Source organism: Cornus florida, unplaced genomic scaffold (assembly GCF_030987335.1).
Source record: "Cornus florida cultivar Cherokee Brave unplaced genomic scaffold, ASM3098733v1 CherokeeBrave_3.0.0_Hap2_Chr07, whole genome shotgun sequence".
NCBI classification, from domain to species: Eukaryota; Viridiplantae; Streptophyta; class Magnoliopsida; order Cornales; family Cornaceae; genus Cornus; species Cornus florida.
This window is the reverse complement of record NW_026775577.1, coordinates 3,287,788-3,304,581: the sequence shown is the minus strand read 5'-3', so window position 1 is coordinate 3,304,581 and position 16,794 is coordinate 3,287,788. Positions and strand designations below refer to the sequence as shown.

The following is a 16,794-nucleotide window of genomic DNA, read 5'->3' as shown; positions in this document are numbered from 1 at the left end:
CGCTTCATGGTCCAATGGTCCTTAGTTGTATGGAAAATGATTCATAGGTCCAACATTCGAACCGAAATGGTGGGCCGAATGCATCACAGCCATGAGATGCACTAAAGTGGGACCATGTAAGGGGAACATTAGTCTACTTTTCGTTCATTCTGTTACAACTGTTTGCAATTCATGATAATCTGACCATATGTTGTTTTTATGGAACTTTGAACTCATTTGATGTAATAATAACTAGTAATTTTTTAAAAAAATATGAAATTAGGGGTCCAAATAAAAGAGAATGCTTTAGTATATGCTATAACGGGGTTACAAACAATTTTCTTATGTCTTCACTGCTTTGAAGTGCTTCCTCCTTCAAAGACGCAAAATAAATAGAAGAACAAATTGTTTCACATAATTATAATTGATGGACTAGCAATATCAATAGCCAGATATACTATCTAAGCTTGTTATGCAGACTCTTGCATGACTGTTGAGCTTAATCTTATGTTAATTATATGGTCCAGGTGGTTTGCACAGAAGGACCTAACAGAATCAGAGAATCAATTGCTACGGGTGCATCATTTGATCACGAGGAGGGTGGAAACTTGCATCCAGCAAAGAAGCGTCTGGATCCTCTGCTGTAGCGTGCTGTAATTTTTCAACACAATTAAATCTGTTTTGAAAAAGATTTGATTGTGTTGAGCGTGTCTACAGCATGGTGCAGTGCACTGCAGAGGAGGGGGCATGCACTTCATCTAATTGTTTTGCTGATTTCTCAGGTTCACTTTCTAGCATTCTTCGAGTTCTTTGAAAGGTCTATGTTTTTGTCATCAAACTATATATATGTATATATTTTTTTATGATTATACTAGCTTTGAGACTAAAAAGTATCTATAATGAAACACGATAAAGAACTTGGCCCCAAAAAATGAAAATGCACTTCAAGGATAACCCGAAACTCCACTCAAAAGAACTTATATATCTACACAATCCAGTTCATGTTATCAGATGATATATATATATATATATAATGCAGAGAGCCTCATCTTTGCAGGGATAACCTCTAAGCATGTTCCTACAGCTTCCAATGCAGAATCGTAGCGACATCTTTTACCTACCAAAGAAAAAAAAGAAGAAAAAGAAAAATGCAGTGGTAAAAATAGTTGAGAAACTTCATAATTTACATTCATAATAGTAAATACAACATACTGCAGTTTTGGTGATGTCCATTAGATTATTGCTTACTAAGGCAAATACAACATAATGCAGTTTAGGAAACCAAAAAAAATAATGGTTAGGGAACAAAGATGGGGTCACTGATAATAGTTGATGTTCATACGGAGAGAGATGGAGAAAGGCCGAATTCAAGCCCCCAGAGCTCGAAAGATCCTTTAACAAAGTCGTAGTAACCGCCTTTCAGTCCTAGGGTTTTGTTCACCAAGCCCTGTCTCACAAATGGATAGGACAGTAGGTTTCCAAGTGATACATTCACTGCTTCCTGCATTACATTTTACATATAAACAATAAGAAACATAACATATAGTTTGTTCATATAAATATTGATCATGTATGTATACATATGTTTTGATACAATTGATCATATTTTCTATCAAGGTAACTAAAATTGACCTTAAATTAGTACACTACACATTTCATGATTATCTTGAAAGATCAGTAAAATTAAGCGCATTTATCAAGAAGAAAGAATTTTAACGAAGCAGCATGGGAAAATAATTCAATGGACCAATAGATTCTAGCTTAGATTGTATATCCATGAAGGGAGGTTGAGTGTTCGAGTCTCGGAAGGAACAAAATATTGGCAATAAGCAGGGGAAAGGTTGGAATTAACCTTTTCACAGTATCCACATTGATCTCCCAAAGGTGCATCACCATGCTCAGATCTCACCTTAGCCTTGGCAGGTAAACAGATTTTGACCCAGTCTTCTATGAATTCACTGCATATTTCAAGTACATGAGATGAAGGAATTATGAGAAGTTTGACATTTTGATTTCACTCCTTTTAGAATGCATTTAAATACTCGGTCAATAATTGTCTAGATTTGGAAAATATTGTCTAGATTTGGGACTTGGAGAAACCAAAATGGTGATAGAAAATGCATATGGGTCTTAGATCTATAATTCTATTTCATATTCCTTACACTAAAACTGAAATTGAAAATGAAAATAATTTTGAAATCGTTTTTTTTAGACCGATGTGAATAGCCGGGAAGGGTTTTTACACTTGAGTTATCCGTTACATCAAAGTGATAAAAATCCCTTTAGCTATACACATTAGCTTGAGATTGGTTTAAATAGCATTGCTAGGTGTTGTAAGGTTATGTCCTTACGTCGCGGTGGATCCGTCATCTGGGATTGACATGAGCCCCTTTATCCCACCACAACAGCTGTGCCCAATTACCACAATGTACTCCACCTATGAAAAATTCGACACCTTATTAGATTCCAAAAATTCATCCCAAATTTCATCATTATAATAAAAAGTAATGATAGAACATTCAAAAGTCGGTCAAAATAGGGGAATGGGCCCACCACTAATGTTATAGTGACCCATGCCCATCACTCACGTCACGTTATTCAGAGTTGTCTGACTTTCGGCTCATAAATGATTTTCCTAACTTCAATAGTACCTTAGTATATGTATATCAATCTATAACAATGAGACACTGATGAGTTCACCTTGAGATGGAGAACAGCATATTCAACTGCAGCCCCTATTCCAGAGTATCTAAGCTGTTGCAGCAAAGACACCCAAATCAAACCCAAAAAACAAAGTAATGAATAGATCAATCTTCAGGATAGATTTACAAATAGAGCTAGAACTTGAACTTTCACTTGATTTCAAAAAAATGATCAATTTTGGCAGATCAAGAATAGGTAAAAAGAGTGACCTGATCATATGCAGGGACCATGTTAGCAACGTTTCGGACCACAAAAGCCTCCCCCGGCTGGAAATCCAATATGTGGGAGGGACAAACCCGGGAGTCCGAGCACGCAAACACCATAAACTGCCACATTTAACTATGTCAATATCCTCTTGAATAGACACGTTACTTATTATGAAAAATGACAGAAGTCTTAATCGGTTTTTGTTATGGACTGATGTGACAATCATTGACATGAACACTTAAATTTATGATGAATGTAAACACCATAAAGTTTCACATTTAATTATGTCAATATCCCCTTGAATAGACACATTACTTTTATGAAAAATTACAGAAGTCTTTATCCATTATTGTTATAGATTAATGTGACAATTATTGACATGAAAATTTAAATTTACGATGAATGTAAAAAAAGAAAACCAACGGCTGTTTGTAGCATTAATAGTTTGTTTTACAATAGGACTATAGAGAGAGAGAGAGTGTGCGCGCAAATTTGAAATCCAAGAAATGTAGATGAATACCTTGGGGCTCTGGCCTTTGGAGAGTTCAGTGAACAAACCCGGTTTCTTTCTGAAAAGGAAAAGGGGCTCTTTAGTAACTAGTGAACCATATTTATAGGTTGAAATTGAGAAGTATATATACAAAAGCATATATTATATACTATATATTAAATATACAAATTGCTTACTCATATTTTTCTCTCTTAAAATGAATGAAACCAGTTTTCATCCTCTCGACTGGGTTATATTGTTTGGTATCGGCACCGGCAGCAGTTTGCAACTCCGCTGTTATCTGCTCAATCTTTGCAGCAGCAACACTTTCAAGCTCACCTTTCTCACTGCATTCAAATTCATGCGAATTCACTGATCAGTAACAACTTTGTTGGGCAGATTTTGAATGGCATTAGTAAGTAATTTAATGTAAATAAAAGGACAATTGGGTCATTGAATCAAGTGGTTTATATATATATATATATATATTTTTTTTTTTTCTAATTGGTACTTACCTTTCAAAAAATTGATCGAAGAAGTATATAATTATGACTATTTTAAAATATGTAATTCGAGATGAACAATCCACATAAAATAGGGTCCACACCGTCTGTGGGACCACATTCGACCTTAGGTGATTTCTACTCTCTCTGTACGCTTGATTGTCTTGTGTTTAAGATAGGATACAATTTTAATGTTATGAAAGGAGTATGGTTTGTTCGTACGTTATTTTCAAAAAAATAAAAATAATAATAATGAAAAATTCTTACAAGTGGATCGGATTATTTCAGCTCGCCCATAAAAGTATAAAACCCAAACCATTTGGATCCTAACCGCTCCAAATTGTAGTGGGCATTAAACCCTAACCACACAAAACTGGATTGGTTTTATGGATTAGACTTTTTTATTGGGCTTTCCAGATGCCAGCCCAACCCGAATTATGTGTTCAATTTCCATTTTACAGAAGGGGTAATTGAAATCAATCAAATGACCGGAAAGAAATTAAAATGAATAAGATGATATTAAAATGAATTAAAATAAAATAATTTCTCTAAATCATATTGTTATATGCATTAAAAAAAAAATTACTAAGAAAAAGAAATAAGAAATATTAAAAAGAATTACATGTTCAATTCCCCTCGACAATTTGTCACTATACTCTTGGGAGATTAAAAATTTTTACCTTTCAAAGAAGAAGAGATATATATCATTAGATGACAATTCTTCAACCCAGTAAAAAAAATAAAAAAACCTTGGTGAACCATTTTTTTTTTTTTTTTTTGGGAAAGTAATCTTAGTGAACTTTGTACATAAAATATATGAATAAAAAAAATGGTCTTATATATATATATATATATATATATATATATATATACACACTATCTCCATCCCATATTAATTGTCCATTTTAAAAATTTTGACTCACTACTATCTTTTATTTTTTAGTCATTTGAAATCATTTTTAGTCATATTTCTTTTATATATTTATATACTACTTATGTCTCATGTTAGATGTTTACTTCGTTAACTTTGAATCACAAAAATTATAAGTCAAAACTTTTGAATTGGACAACTAATATAAGAAAGAGGTAGTATATATTTACAAAGCCCGAGTCCCACTTAAACACATCTAAGAGCATAAAAGTTGGGCTTTTTCCCATGTGTCACAGTTTTAAAATCATTTTTCATATATAAAGAAAACCAAGTTGATTATTTTTCACTAAAAACATGTATATACATATAAATAAATAAATAAAACATATATATATACACATGTATTCCTGTATGTATAGTAGTATATATTGGGCTTGGTTGTGACTTGTAATGAATAGACCAAGCGGGTGTTGATAATGTATGCAGTACGTGTGTAGATTAGTGCTGACATGGCAAAATCTATGGCCAGTGAGAAAGTAAGCCATCCAAACACAGCCGTAACAGGAATCACCTGAGGAGTTTCTTCAGTCCTTCAATGGCTTCCTCGTACGAATCCTTTCCCATTTCTTCTCTCTGCAAATCCCAATTTTATTACAGCAAACTCCGATCTAAATAAATTCATATATATTATATACTATATATATATATATATATTTTTGACCAAATGAATAAGGAAAATTTGAAGAAAACATAAAATCAGAAACTTTGCAAGTGCTAATTAAAAGGGAAACTGAACAGACCTTTTTCCAAGTCTTGAGATCTAGATTTGTGTGATGCGTAGTAGATGCATCTAATATATATACATATATAGATAGATGTAACGTAATTAACGCTGCATGCATATTATTAATTATAACATTTTTGTTTTTCCCATTTATCATGTATACTATTTTTAAGAAAGTCATAAATATATCTCTCTTTGTTGTTTAATGCATGGGCTAAACTGCAAATTACATAAACCACCCAATTGTTTTTGACTAAAGTTTACGACTCATAAACAACTAAAACGTGCCACTAATTAAGTAGAGTGTGCATGAACAAAGTCTAGATCATCTGCAATAGCATATTGGTGTTGTAGTTATATATATATAGATATATTTCGATGCACTTAGATTTATTTTTGACACATTTTCAACACATAAAGATAAATGTGTTAAAACACGAAATAATGTGATGTAAGTGCATTGAAATCCCGTTTCAATACAATTACTTTGTGTTTTTAACACATAATTCCTTATTTCAACTGCATTGAAAATGTGTTGAAAATAGATATAAATGCGTTGAAAAATGCTATTGCATGGACGTTCAAAGTGACAAATATATATATAGGCAGGTACCATATTAACATTAAATTACTACTAAAGAGGATAACCACATTGTCATTCCAACAAAGCTAAGTTTCTAGGGTTCACACACACACACACAGGGGGTACGTATATACCCAAGTGGGGGTGATAATGGGTGCAGGTGCAGCAAAGACGGGCTCGTTTCGGATGAGAGCAGGAGGGGAAGGAGCTGAAGAATTGAGCTTGGCAACAACTAAAGGAGTGAAAGAAGCTCTCTTGAGAGAAGACTGAGATGGAGAGAGAGAGGCTATGGAGCAACTGTGGATCGAAGCGGTCGACATTTCTCAATGAGCTCTAGAAATGTGTGGCTTTATAGTAGGTCACATACCACCATAACCATCATAGCCGATAATGAAAACGAAAGTTAAACAAATGAGAGCTTCTACCCTTGTAGATAAGGTTTGAACGTTGGAGATCGATTTTATTTTCCTATTCTTCTTCCAAACCTAGCCCTTTTTTTCTTATAAATTAAATTACAGCAATTAATACCTTAATTATTATTGGTCATAAGTCACTTCCACCAAGCTCATTTAATCAAAATAATATTGTACTCCGTATATATCATCATGTCTATATATATATATATATATATGCTGTTTGTGTACTTTAAAATGCATGCATGCAGCATGCATAAAATGAACTGTTTCCCACATTGTGGCTATAGGTTCATCCACTATATTATGATGGTGATGACATATGATGATATGCTTGGTGGTGATTATTCTTTTTTTCTTTTTTTTTAACTTATGGCATTTGGTGACACATTTGTAAAATTAAAGTTTATTATAATGAAAATAATAAAAGTTCGGTTTTTGCAATCAACTAACAATTATTGAGTTAAACAATTTTTTATTTTTTATATTTTATTACTCTGGTTACAAATTTAAAAATTGGTTTAAACGTTTATATATATGATGTGTGTCAATATAATAACATTCCTAGTATAATAACAAAGAGAGAATGAAAGGAATTTGGAGAGAAGTGGTTATCAAAAGGGAATGGTGGTCCTGGCTTCTTGAGTGCTCGAATTATCTTCGGAGAAGGGACACGTGTCGGGATATGAGAGAGTGTGATGTTGAAACAAATTACCAATATATATATATATATAGATATATATATGTGGCGATCAGAAGGATAACAAATGAATGGAATCGAATGGTGCACAAGAGATGGAGAGTGTGGGTGATGGATGATGATAGAGATAAGGTGTTCTCTGGATAAGGTGTTGTCTCTAAACAAATGGCTCTGGTGGTAGAATGCATAGATATAAATGGATCCCTCTCTCTTTTATCTTGTGTGGCAATGGTTTTGTGTGCTTTGATAAAATCAGAATATAAATAAAAACAGAAAATTTAAAAAAAAAAAAAAAAAAAAATGGTTCACGGGCTTATCAAAAAATACCCCTCCTTAACGCCTGGGATCTGGGCTTATTGTGCTAGGTTGGGTGATCTTGGGATGTTTGGATGGACTGGACCGAGTTGGGTCCCAATGAATTGCATTGTAACTTATACTAGGATCGAAAATGTTTTAGATAATGATTCTCAAACCCAATTGTTTAACCGAGAATGTTGACGGAATAATTTTCACAAGTAGAATATAAATAAGGTGAAGAGACTGAGATATATTAATAATAATTTTCACAATTTTTTATGGTTCATCGATCTCTCATAGCAATCTAGAGTTGAGACTTTGACAAAGATGATTGAAAGCTGGGATTATAGCCTAGATTTTTAAATTTTATAGTTATAGAGTGCTTATATGAACTTAATTAATTAATTAACAAGCTTAAAATTTTGCTTAAACCGGTTGTTTCACTAACCAATCTTAAACCAGACTCAACTCGATAAACTCTTAATTAACACCATCATATTAATTGTGCCCCCAAAAAAAAAATTGCCTAATGACCCTCAAGTGAAAGGAAATTAACTTAAGAAAACACATAGAGTTTCATTTTCCGATAATGAGGAAAAGAAAATATAAAGTAGAAAGAGAGGGAAAATTTCTGTGACTTGGAATAAATTAAGCTTCCATATAAATAAACAAGGGAGCATGAATATAAACTTGTATATATATATAGAGAGAGAGAGAGATGCGGAGAGAATGAGAGAGGTGTTGATCATTTAAATAAGTGAAATTGGTGGAGCAATTCAGCTGACATTTTTTTTTTTTTGACATCTTAAAGACATAATTTCTAGTTCAGATCCAAGTGGAGGATGCTAATTGGTCAGAAAATATATAAAGGTAGTCCAGCAAGGTGAGCATGTCAACATTCTTCTGTCATCGTTTGGACATCTTCTCATCCAAGTCTAGGTGGGGACTCAACCTATTAACACCGTAGGATTTACAAAAGTGTCAAATCTAGTTCGGGATTCAAAAACACACAAATTAGTTAAATTCGAGTATTTTTTCGTTTTGTAAGAGTCGAAATTCAAGATGTCTGAATTCACAATTAGTCCATTATGCAAATTGATTTGAGTTTTGTAAGAGTCGAATTTAGGATTTCCGAGTTCACAACCAGTCCATCATGCATATTGGATTGATCAAATATTTGTTTGACAATTCATCACTAATTATATATACTACTCCTAAGAAGTAGTGGAATTTGAACATCCCTTGAATACTTACAAACCACTTTAGTAATCATAAAAAAAATTTTAAGTTTGTCTTCATGGTTGGTAACAATGAAAGAAGCACAAATTTTCATGAAAAAAATGTATGAACTTTCTCTATATTGATTTCTGTAGACATAGACTATTTCACATCAATGAGCATACAATGTTGTCCCAAAAAAGGTGTCTTAACATCTATTACCATTTCAACAATTCAAAAGAGTGTATCAACATTTTACTGGTACTGCAACTATAGAAGCAGGGGTTTTGTAAATGCTTCTCAACTAGACCCCAAGGCCTTGACCGGCAATGAGACCGGACCTTTGCGCAACTTGGCCTGAGTGGCGGCCTGGTGGATCGAGTCTTGAATTCCCGCGAACGCCACCAAGAACTCGGCTGCATCCGTTCGGCTCAGCACTTTCTTCACCACCATCTCCCATGCCTTGAACCTGTCACAATTGCATATACATTTGAACCCTGTCAATAACTGTCACATTTTGGTAGTTATTACAGTTACTTTCACAGTTGTGTAAATGGACCTGAGGTTCTGGGCCTTAGTGATGACCCCGAAGATCTTATTGAACTCGGACCGAACAAAAGCCATAGCAGACCCAGGCCCATTGTGCCTGTTGTCGACCATCCCAAAAGGGAGGTTGAGGATACAAGTGGATTGGATCTCACCCATTTCCTCATCCAGCACCACCTCCTCGATCCGCATCTCATGGATCAGATCCGGCAAGGCCTGTTCGATGTCATTTGGTTCAGACAACGAAGAAGGTGAGGAGCGTGCAAGTGAGCGGAGGAGGTCCAAAATGGCGGAGGGCCTCCAATCTCCAAACCAGGCCTGAGCGGCCATCTCGTGGGCTGAGGCCCACTTGGGCACGAGCAATTGGACCACATCCTTGAGCCGGGTTGTGACCATGGGATGGCTGTAATGGGCATGGAAACGGTTCAGTTGTTCCTCAATTAGGTCGTCTAGAGCCCTGAGATGTTTCTCTAGCTTTGCTGCTCTGCTCTTCTGTTCTTGCCTCCAAACACCATAGTTGTCCAATTGTACTGGCTCTTCACCTGATCAAATTTAGCATTTTAATTCCCAACAGACAAGAATAATTTGTATGATGAAGTCAGTCCCACCTATATATGTGTGTATGTGTGTGTGCGTGTTAAATTGTGTGTGTGGGACATGTCAAAAGAGTCACTAACCAAGAACGATTTAACACAAAATTGAGCCCATTTGAAGAAAGTCCTACCTCTGCGTGTGTATAAAATTATGTGTGTGTGTGTAGCCATGTCAAAGACTCACTAACCAAGTACAAATTAACACAAAATTGAGCCCATAAGTACCACCTGTGTGTGTGTGTATGTATAGACATTTAAATAATCCAAGACTCACTAACCAAGAACAAGTTAACACAAAATTGAGCCCATTTAAAGAAAGTACCACCTATGTATATGTGTGTGTGTTAAATTATACGTGTGTGTTTAGACATGTTAGAGACTCACTAACCAAGAACGAATTAACACAAAATTTCGAGTAGACTGGAATAAAAAAAAGATTAATTGCATGAATGGTGCTATGGGTTTTGAGAGAGAAGAATTTTGGTCTTTTCCATGACAAGAAATGCCATGTACATATAATTCTAGCCAAGAAAGTGTCAATTTTCCTACACTTTCCGGGAAAATAAACTAAGGTAGTTTGTTCTCTTTTTAAAAGGAAAGTGATAATAAGAGAGAGATCTAACACAAAAATTTGATTGGACTGCAAAGAACCAATAATTGCATGAATAGTGTTATGGGTTTTGAGAGAAAAGAATTTTGGTCATTTACATGACAAGAAACGGCTATGTTTGGGAAATTCTAGCCAAGAAAGCGTCAATTTTCCTACATTTTCCGGGAAAAGAAAAGGGTGTGGATGTTTTACCTCGCTTGGTTGGTTCTCGTTTGTGGAGGGTCATACTCATGCATTGGAATTGCTCTGCTATGTCATCCACGTCGTCATCATCATCGTCGTCGTCGTCGTCTTCGTCTCCTCCATGACCTTGCGCAGACATTTCTATGTTTTCAACTGATTGTGCTTCGTCATAGTCAGGTTCTTCTGACAAGTAAACCCTGCACATGGTCCCGTTTGGTTCGTGAGAAAATTGAACAGGGCAAGGGCGTGTTGCATAATGTGTGTGTGTGTGTGTGTGTGTGTGGGGTCACAAAATTGAAATAAAGAAGATGAAGATGAAGAAGAAGAAGAAGAAGAGGGATGGAGATTACAGAAGGGGAGACGACGTCCCATTCATTTCTTCACTTTCTCTCTCTAGAAAATTTTCACGCTTATCGCAACTTCTTGAACACTTGATTCTGGAGTCGGAAATTTGATTGCCAATGAGTAGATGAAAGAGACGATCGAGAATTTATATAAGAGAGATAGACCTTGGGCTGAAAGAGGCCCAAAAACTATGGGCCTCCATGACCACAATTTTGGGCTAATCTTCATAAAAAAAGAAAAAAAAAAATTAATGGATTTGCATGAAAGAGACCAGAAAATTAATACTCATGGCCCGTTCTGGGATGCGAAAGGAGCTCAATTCTACTTCAACCATCCCCAAAAAGGTATATTCATTTTAGAACCCGGATGCCTTCCCGTGTAAAGGGATTTCGTGCCCTCATTCTGTTCCGGTAGTGCAACACACTGCATTACAAAATATAATATCATAAAATAACAATGTAATCACGGGTGAATCTACGGGTGGGCTCAAGCCGATCAAAAAAAAAAAAAAATCATTACAACTCATCCAAAAAAATATTAGCTCGACAATTTCTGAATTTGCCATTGAATGTAACATATTTGTTGTATAAGCAATATAAAGATGTTACATTGGTAACGCGAAGACACAAAACATAAAAAAAGAAAGCGACATAAGAAAGGATCCGAATTCATTATTTTTATAAATTAACCAAATATATGCTATTAATCAATGTACATTAACCACCTTCTAATTCCCACTGGCCATGAAAGTACGAGACCCTTTGTCCAAATCACTCAAGTTCTTACACAAAAAAATTGGGAAAGAGATTCCACTTTCACATTTAAACATTTTTCCGAGGTTGCCTTAAGAGTTAGGTGCACGTGTGACTTTTACCAAATAAATTTATAATTTTGGAGGAAATTACTTCTTAACACAAAAAAATATATATATATTCAAACCGACTAATCACGGAAGGGAAACAAATAGTAAAAAATTATAAAATCATTCTATTAAAATATTACTCTATTTGATTTATATGAATTTATTTCTCTGTCTTGTGTTTCACTATCCGACTTATCTAAATAATGTTCGCTTTCCACACATTCTTGGTGATCACGATTTTCAAAATGCGTTTACATAATTAAAAGATACCCACACATATAAGTAATACAAAATTGTCACAATAGTTGTAGCCTAGCAATAAATTATTTCCCACTAAATTCCAACTTTGTCATCATAATGTATATCTATCATATTTGCTAGTGAGAAACACAAATGCATTATTTAGAATAATTTGTCTGTTTTTTCTTGGTGCATTATTTAAAGACTTGTTCACATCAATACATAATTCATTCGAGTTGTCTCTGCGTGATGTTGTGGCCATACTTGTCAAATAAACTTTAACATTTTTCTTCTTTTTACACATCTTAACACATAAAAATAAATAAATAAATAAATAAATAATATATATATATATATATATATATATATTCAAACCGACTGATCACAAAAGGGAAATAAATAGTAAAAATTTATGAAATCACTCCATAAAAATATTGCCATATTTGATTTATATGCATTTATTTCTCTTTCTCGTGTGTTACTTGACTTATCTAAATACTGCACTTACACACTTATTGTGATCGTGATTTTCAAAATATATTTTCATATTTAAGAGATACTCACATATATAAGTGATACAGAATTATTATAATAATTTTGGATATAAGAGAGAGACCTTGGGCTGAAAAAGGCCCAAAAACTATGGGCCACCATGACCACAATTTTTGGCTAATGGCCATAAAAAAAGACAAGAAAAAATTAAATGGACTTGCATGAAAGAGACCAGAATATTAATACTCATGGCCCGTTCTGGGATGCGAAGGGAGCTCAATTCTACTTCAATCATCCCCAAAAAGGTATATTCATTTTAGAACCCGGATGCCTTCCCGTGTAAGGGATTTCGTGCGCTCATTCTGTATCGGTAGTGCAACACACTGCATTACAAAATATAATATCATAAAATAACAAAGTAATCACGGGTGGATCTAAGGGTGGACTCAAGCCAATCAAAAAAAAAAAAAAAAAAAAAAAAAAAATCATTACTAGCCCACCCAAAAAAATATTAGCTCGACAATTTTTAAATTCACCCTTGAATGTAACATATTTGTTGTATAAGCAATATAAAGTTGTTACATTAATAACGCGAAGACACAAAACAGAAAGAAAGAAAGTGAGGTAAGAAAGGATCCGAATTCATTATTTTTATAAATTAACCAAATATATGCTATTAATCAATGTACATTAACCACCTTCTAATTCCCACTGGCCATGAAAGTATGAGACCCTTTGTCCAAATCCCTCAAGTTCTTCTCTCCAAAGAGATTATGCAAGAAAATTGGGAAAGAGATTCCACTTTCACATTTAAACATTTTTCCGAGGTTGCCTTAAGAGTTAGGTGCACGTTTGACTTTTACCAAATAAATTTATAATTTTGGAGGAAATTAATTCTTAACACAAAAAAAAATATTCAAACCGACTAATTACAGAAGGGAAACAAATAGTAAAAAATTATAAAATCATTCTATTAAAATATTACTCTATTTAATTTATATGAATTTATTTCTCTTTCTCGTGTTTTACTATCCGGCTTGTTTAAATAATGTTCGCTTTACACACACTCTTGGTGATCACGATTTTCAAAATACGCCTACATAGTTAAAAGATACCCATACATATAAGTAATACAGAATTGTCACAATAGTTGTAGCCTAACAATAAATTATTTCCCACTAAATTCAAACTTTGTCATCATAATGTATATCTATCGCATTTGCTAGTGAGAAACACAAATGCATTATTTAGAATAATTTGTCTGTTTTTTCTTGGTGCATTATTTAAAGACTTGTTCACATCAATACATAATTCATTCGACTTGTCTCATGCATAACATGATGTTGTGGCCATACTTGTCAAATAAACTTTAACATTTTTCTTCTTTTTACACATCTTAACACCAAAAACAATAATAATAATAATAATTAATTAATTAATTAAAACCGACTAATCACAAAAGGGAAATAAATAGTAAAAATATATGAAATCACTCCATAAAAATATTACCATATTTGATTTATATGAATTTATCTCTCTTTCTCATGTGTTACTATCTGTCTGACTTGTCTAAATACTGTTCTTACACACTGATTGTGATCATGATTTTCAAAATGCATTTACATATTTAAGAGATACTCACACATATAAGTGATACAGAATTATCACAATAATTGTAGCTTAACAATAAATTATTTCTCACTTAATTCCAACTTTGTCATCATAGATTCATAATGTATATCTATCACATTTGCTAGTGAGAACACAAATGCATTATTTAGAATAATTTGTTTGTTTTTTCTTGGTGCATTATTTATGACTCGTTCACATCAATACATAATTAATTATGTCTCATGCATAACATGATGTTGTGGTGTGTTAGCATCATGACTTTATGACAATGGCCATACTTGTCAAATAAACTTAACATTTTTCTTCTTTTTACACATCTTTGTTGTCATTTTCAGAATTAAATTATGACATTGAAGAGCCAAAGGCAATGTCTTCTGAGTTTGAAATTTTCATAAAGTTGAAGTCGACATGTATGTCCTTCATGGTTGTTGAAGTTTCGGTTTCAATTTCACAGTTTGCAGTTGTTGAGAAATCCAATTTCAATGTAACATAAATAAATTTCGAATCATCATCGTGTTATATTTTTTTATATTTTTTTTGGTGAGATATGTACAATCACGTTCAAACTATACATATTATTTAAATTTAGAATGAATTTGCATATAATGGAATTCAAAACATTCGAATTTACAATTTACACCATAAAATGTCTCAATCCACTGAGCCACCTTTGCGGATTAACACCGTCCGAACTTGTTACGTTGAAAACCTAAGTGATTTTGACTATTACCTTGTTCGTAACCATAACTGTGAGTGAGACCACCTTGACCTACAAATGGAGTCTCATGGTTAAAAATGGCTGGCTGGCAGTTTGACCGAATCAAAATATAACCTCCAGCTTTGAGACATATGGTCCTAAGCATTTGGCATGATTGAAACAAATTCTAAAGGACTGAACGTTAAGAGTACAATGACCCAATCTTGACTTGTTACATCTATCTAGTTTGGATTCGAATTCAGATTTCACGTGAACAAATGAATCTTATTACATTAGGTATATAAATGGATTGAATTTATATCGGATTAATTAAATTCATATTTGATTTGTTATGTTAACCGATTATCGGATTCAAATCGCTAATGAGTTATTACTTATTAGACTAAATGTTATGATCCATATCCTATGTAGTTTAGATTCAAATTCAAATCGATATATTCAATCCGTTTTAACTTTCAACCGATCCAAATACTCCAACCGATGTCCTATTTGAAATTCTATTAGACAGTTAAAAAATGACCCAATCTCGACTTACATACACAAATAATAGAAGTTGGGGAGAAGAGAAAATGAACCATAACTTCCTAATAACCTATAGGAATATGATTTCCACCAAAACAAATAGCCATTGTTGAAAGGTGAACTTTAACATTTTCTCTGGCTTTCCAAAAGTTTGTTTTTTTTTTTTTTTTTTTTTTTTTTTTTTTTTTTTTTTTCTTACCAACTCGCAATACAAATTATAGAACATGTGTATCGGCTCTACAACAAATGCATCATTCAAGTCAGGAGTGAGATTCGAAAGATAAACTTCAATAACTTACCTTCTGAATTTTTACCAACGCCACTATATCCCTGGGGACTTGTAACTGCAAAATTTACCCGTTTATCATTTTAACAGTGAAATTTCAAAATAAATGTTATGAAAGCTTACACTAAAGTGAAAATTCTTTTTATATATGCTGTCTAAATGCAGTGGTTTATAGGCTTCTAACTTTCCAGCATGCTAGGAGACAAAAATCATGTTTTTGTCACACCAACATGGCTTACAAGTTAAGGATGGACTAATTTAGTGATGGAAGTAGTATCATTGTTAGTCTATTAGCGGAAACAATGTTCAACCTCATTAACACACTCAAATCATGTTGTTTAATTACCAGAATGCCTAATGACTCAAATTAGTTTGTTATAAAAATGACTTTTATTTTTATTTTATTTTTGTAAAATATTGTACAACTTTTGTTGAGCTCTTTAATGTAAGTCAATATCATAAATGACAAGGGTGATAACTAAATACAAGATATAATAGAGTATCAACCAAAAGTCATGGTTTTCATGCCCTTTGGTCCTTATATATAGTCTCAAGGCGTTACCTAAATTCTTCAGGCTCTCAAAACTTTACCTAGGGTAGCCATTATGATCCTAAAGGTCTCAATAGGGACGATTTGGTCTTTTGACATCGAGAATAAGTATGCAGGGACGGACCCAGCAGGGGACTAGGGGGGGCAGATGCCCCCCTGAATTTTTAATATTTTCATTTTATACCCTAATGTTTTTAAAATTTATGAAAATGCCCCCCCTAAAATTACAATTCGCCCCCACTGGATTCTTTTTTTTTTTAGCATTTTATACTTCAAATTTTGATAATTTATGAAGATGCCCCACTATAATTATAATTTGCCCCACTGATTTTTTTTTTTCATTTTATACTTAAATTTTTTTTAAAATTTATGAAAAAAACCCTACTAAAATTACAAAAATAAACCCATCATATAATTTTGTACCCACAAATTAAAAATTCGCCCCCCCTCACCAAATTTTCTGGGTC

The 16,794-nt window shown here is 33.5% G+C and overlaps 2 protein-coding genes across 2 annotated transcripts; both read right to left on the bottom strand.

Moving 5' to 3' along the window:
- Window positions 1-897: 897 nt before the first annotated feature.
- Window positions 898-6,464, bottom strand: LOC132315771 (carbonic anhydrase, chloroplastic-like). Its single transcript, XM_059814173.1, has 10 exons — window positions 6,255-6,464; window positions 5,325-5,386; window positions 3,577-3,726; window positions 3,410-3,458; window positions 2,892-3,008; window positions 2,680-2,733; window positions 2,331-2,416; window positions 1,832-1,937; window positions 1,322-1,480; window positions 898-1,096 (listed from the first exon to the last, which is right to left on the bottom strand). The coding sequence occupies exons 1-10, from the start codon at window positions 6,438-6,440 to the stop codon at window positions 1,058-1,060; spliced, it is 1,008 nt and encodes a 335-aa protein (XP_059670156.1). The 5' UTR covers window positions 6,441-6,464; the 3' UTR covers window positions 898-1,057.
- Window positions 6,465-8,882: 2,418 nt separating this feature from the next.
- Window positions 8,883-11,531, bottom strand: LOC132267410 (uncharacterized). Its single transcript, XM_059768573.1, has 4 exons — window positions 11,031-11,531; window positions 10,690-10,877; window positions 9,308-9,836; window positions 8,883-9,217 (listed from the first exon to the last, which is right to left on the bottom strand). The coding sequence occupies exons 1-4, from the start codon at window positions 11,054-11,056 to the stop codon at window positions 9,049-9,051; spliced, it is 912 nt and encodes a 303-aa protein (XP_059624556.1). The 5' UTR covers window positions 11,057-11,531; the 3' UTR covers window positions 8,883-9,048.
- Between the last annotated feature and the right edge of the window lie 5,263 nt (window positions 11,532-16,794).

What these genes read in the sequence shown, in the direction of transcription:
- LOC132315771 (XM_059814173.1), bottom strand. Translation starts at nt 6,440, where the DNA reads ATGTCGACCGCTTCGATCCACAGTTGCTCCATAGCCTCTCTCTCTCCA. An exon ending in CCATTATCACCCCCACTTGG is followed by an intron (nt 5,387 to 6,254) that starts GTATATACGTAC and finishes TGGGATTTGCAG; the next exon opens with AGAGAAGAAATGGGAAAGGA. An exon ending in CCAAAGGCCAGAGCCCCAAG is followed by an intron (nt 3,009 to 3,409) that starts GTATTCATCTAC and finishes TAAATGTGGCAG; the next exon opens with TTTATGGTGTTTGCGTGCTC.
- LOC132267410 (XM_059768573.1), bottom strand. Translation starts at nt 11,056, where the DNA reads ATGAATGGGACGTCGTCTCCCCTTCT. An exon ending in GGGACGTCGTCTCCCCTTCT is followed by an intron (nt 10,878 to 11,030) that starts GTAATCTCCATC and finishes GACCATGTGCAG; the next exon opens with GGTTTACTTGTCAGAAGAAC. An exon ending in ACTAAGGCCCAGAACCTCAG is followed by an intron (nt 9,218 to 9,307) that starts GTCCATTTACAC and finishes CAATTGTGACAG; the next exon opens with GTTCAAGGCATGGGAGATGG.